The sequence below is a fragment of the Schistocerca serialis genome, unplaced genomic scaffold (genome assembly GCF_023864345.2).
Source record: "Schistocerca serialis cubense isolate TAMUIC-IGC-003099 unplaced genomic scaffold, iqSchSeri2.2 HiC_scaffold_849, whole genome shotgun sequence".
NCBI lineage: Eukaryota > Metazoa > Arthropoda > Insecta > Orthoptera > Acrididae > Schistocerca > Schistocerca serialis.
Window position 1 is genome coordinate 15951111 of NW_026048462.1, and position 4123 is coordinate 15955233.

Genomic DNA, 4123 nt, shown 5'->3' on the forward strand with positions numbered 1-4123 from the left:
GTCTACTTCTCCGCCCTATCCTGGAGTACTGCTATGCTGTGTGGTATCCGCATCAGGTGGAACCGACGGATGACATCGAAAAAGTTCAAAGAAGGGCAGCTCATTTGTATTATCGCGAAATAGAGAAGATAGTACCACAGACATTGGAGTGGCAATCATTAAAACATAGGCGTTTTTCGTTGCGCGGGATCTTCTCATGAAATTTTAATCACAAGTTTTTGTTGTGGGTTGGCAGGAGAGCCAACACCGTATTATTAGTGGAAGCCGAAAGGCACGCGTTTTAGCTCACGCAGGCTGGCGTGAGGTCTGGAACAGGCCAAGGAAATTAGACTTCAGAAAAACGGACGTTGCTGGTGGAATACTTAACTGTAATCCATTAATGAGGAGCGGCGCTCTTGACTGTACATGATTCAGTATCAATAGTAACTGGTAATGGCGCTTTCCTAGGTCGTAGCAAATGACGCGGCTGAAGACTATGTTAATTATCGTCTCGGCAAATGAGAGCGTATTTTGTCAGTGAACCATCGTTAGCAAAGTCGGTTGTACAACTGGGGCGAGTGCTAGGAAGTCTCTCTAGACCTGTCGTGTGGCGGCGCTCGGTCTGCAATCACTGATAGTGGCGACACGCGGGTCCGACGTATACTAACGGACCGCGGCCGATTTAAAGGCTACCACCTAGCAAGTGTGGTGTCTGGCGGTGACACCACAGTTTTCTCCTCCAATTGCGAAAAGATTCTGTTGGCACCCACCTACATGGGGAGACATGATCATCATGATATAATAAGAGAAATCAGGGCTCGCACAGAAAAAATTGTGCTCGTTTTTCCCGCTCGCCGTTCGAGAATGGACCGGTAAAGAGACAGCTTGAAGGAGGTTCATTGAACCCTCTGCCAGGCCCTTTATTATGAATAGCAGAGTAATCCTGTAGATGTGGATGAATGTGGCAAAAAAATTGAGAAAATAATTCTGATAACGCAACGATAATTCGTGGCTGCATTACTGATTACGATATAGACCAAATTATACCTTCCTGATAGGTAACGTTGGAATTGTTTGTCGAGGAGACTTAGGCCGTTACCTATTAAAGCTTTCATATAAAGACATGTAGCCCAAAGATCTTCTTGCACTTTGTCTACTGGGGCAGTAATACTCGATTAGATGTTGTTGACCGTGACGTCTTTTTATTGTTATGATTCATGAGACTGGAATACATCTGATACGTTGAGATGGATGTGTAGATGTTGTAAAAGGGTGTAGTTTTAATGCATCATTAATTTCAGTGCGTTTTTATTGATAAAGAATTCTCTGTACTTTCGGCAGGTGCCACGTTGTTAGCCTTATCGAAACATCCTCCTGCGATTGGAGCGCGTCGCTAGTGTGTGTGGGTGTTGTTCACATACGGCTCCTTATCGGCCGCCTTGGAGCCATAGTCTTCTGACACACAGGTGGATATGAAAGAAATTTCTTGTCCGTTACTCCTAATGTTGCACACAGGTCGCTGAGTCCCCCCAATTTTCCAGTTTTGCGTAGGCCGCTTCCAACACTTTCTCTCAACCAGCTTAGAGGTAGCGGCAACACATTCGGAGATGTGACGAATGGCTGCCGCCTTCAGTATTCCCACGGCTGACCACAGGCTCGCAATGGCAACGTGAAACCTCATGCTTCACTGCTGCAGCAGTAGCACCTGCAGAGAGGAACAGCATTTCATCACAAATATGGTGCCGATTGCAGTGTTATCGGGTATGTGCAGCCTGTTTCTACAGAGCTCATTGTGCGTGTGTTGTGCGCTGTTTGAATCCACACAGTCTTTGGAGAATAGTGTTATCGACAAACGGTCCTCAATCTCTGCAACTCTCTAAGCTCGCGATTTATTGTACTGTGACTCTGTGAGTATATGACTTCGCGTACGTAAATAGTTTCTTTTTCCTACACTGTGGTCTTTACTCAGTTTCGTTTGTGTGTGGTGAGGACGCGTTTACTTCGGAGTAGTTCCGCATCTGTTCATGAGTCTTACTGTGACATAGCGATGTAATATTGTGAGAGCTACATGTTTTTACATTCTGTCTGGGAACACGGGAAGATACAGCCCACCGTCAACGTAATTCCAGGACTATACTTTGTCGCTAAATTTTCTCCCGATATACCCGGTATGATTGACGTGTAGTGGGGTAATACGTCAGCTGCACTGGTCCTGCTCACAACTGAAGGACACTCATGTGCTGTCTGCCATTGGGTTCCCCTAAATCGCAGGCAGCACCGCATAACAGCCACGCTATGAGGGAAACAAACCAACAGCTGAAGACATCAGGTAAACACGCCGAAGATTCCAGTTGATTAATAGGAACCTTTCCTTGCAGAGGTCACCGCGACATATCCGGCCACGGATTCCTACGCCGCGTTTCTATTGGCTCCAGCTCTCTATATAGGCCCGACCGGTCAAAGGCAGACCAGTCTTCGTCCGCTGCTAATGGCAACCGTTGTAGCAGAGTCTCCGAGAAGATATCACTGAAGCCGCGGTACTGTACTGCCGATCGAAGTACCAGTCGACCGAGAGGAACCACAGCTCCGGCTAGATCGACGGAAGTCTACATCAATTGTACAGCCAGTTATTGTATTGTAGAAGAAGTTACGTTCAATAAACTGTTGGAGAATACAACAGTAGCGATGAGTAAGGATTCGACAACCCAAAGATGATGGAACCACAACAACAACAAGCACAATCACAACTGCAGCAGCAGAATCTATCAGTGCAGCAGGTACTGAATCAACTTTTTCAACATTTCGCAATACTGCAGCAGCAACTGATTGCTGAAATTCAATGTCTTCACCACCGACACCGCCAGCGTTCCCAGCATTCGATGAAGACGCTGAAGATTGGGAAACATATGAAAAGAGGATTCGTCAACATTTCCGGATTCATCAGGTATCCCAGGAAAATGATCAGAGAGCCTATTTTCTTTCTTGGAATGTCTCCCGTATGTACGAGCTCCTGACGAAACTCAAGCCATGTGATCCTGACAGTCTTACCTTCACAGCCATATGTGAGTGTCTCACCTCCTATTATCGCCGCAGATATCACGTCATGGCAGCAAGAGTGGAATTTTACCAGAGTCGAAAGGAACCCGATCAGACGTACCGACAATGGACTGCTGAACTCAAAGGTATCTCTCGGAAGTGCAACTTTGACGCCCGCATATCCCAGGAATCTTACGCAGATGACGTGGTCTGGGATCACATGATCCAAGCTGCACCAGACGCGGCTTTCTGCCACGACGCCTTAAAGTTGGAGGACCCTTCGCTAGATCAAATCATAGACCTTGCATTCAAGTTTGAAGTTCCCACTGCAGCTGACCACAGATTGGAAACGTCGACCGACGTCGCAGTCGTCCGAGAAGAGACTTCCGACGTCCAGGAGGACATTGCGGCCGTATACGCACCTTCACACCGCACTCCCCAGCGCACCGCACCGGCATCTTCTCGGCGTACGGAAAACAAAAAAAGACGGTCGTTCAAGGAAGACAACCAGCAGCTCTCACGGGGCCAGCAGCGCCGCCGCAGAGAACCCCTGTGCCTTCCATCATGTCCAGGATGCTATTCCCAGCATGAACAGGAGGATTGTCCTGACCGCTGGGCGACGTGTCGTCGTTGCAGTCGGGACGGGCACCTTGCCTCTGTCTGTCGCTCTGCCACGGCGCCAATCTCCAGGCACTCCGACACCAAGGCGTCCGTGGACATCAACCAAGTTGTGTCTTTGGCGTCCCCCAAACTGTATATTGATGTCACCCTATTGGGTAAGCCAGTTCGACTGCAGGTCGATACAGGGGCTGCGGTATCCCTGCTCAATTACACTACCTAGACCGTTTTAGGAGCGCCAAGCCTTCATCCGGCCCCTCGACTCCTACTTACATACAACAGACAGGATATCGCCTTGTTGGGGCAGTTCACGACGGTGGTTTCTTACAAATCTGTCAGTCATACGATTTCTTTTCTGGCAGTCAACAGTTCCAATGCTACCGATCTGTTTGGGTTGGATGCTTTCCAAATGTTCGGGTTCAGGATCGATGATCATGTACCTCTGGTTTCTTCAGAGCTGCCGTTTCCCAAAGTTGACTCCCTCTGCACC

The 4123-nt window shown here is 48.3% G+C and overlaps 1 protein-coding gene across 1 annotated transcript; it reads left to right on the forward strand.

The window, feature by feature from the left end:
• The first annotated feature begins 3082 nt into the window (after window positions 1–3082).
• On the forward strand, window positions 3083–3856 carry LOC126452322 (uncharacterized). The gene has a single exon (XM_050091064.1). It carries the CDS (start codon window positions 3083–3085, stop codon window positions 3854–3856), a length of 774 nt encoding a protein of 257 aa, XP_049947021.1.
• The last annotated feature ends 267 nt before the right edge of the window (window positions 3857–4123 follow it).

Coding starts and splice junctions, on each gene's coding strand:
- LOC126452322 (XM_050091064.1), top strand. CDS start 3,083: ATGGCAGCAAGAGTGGAATTTTACCAGAGTCGAAAGGAACCCGATCAG.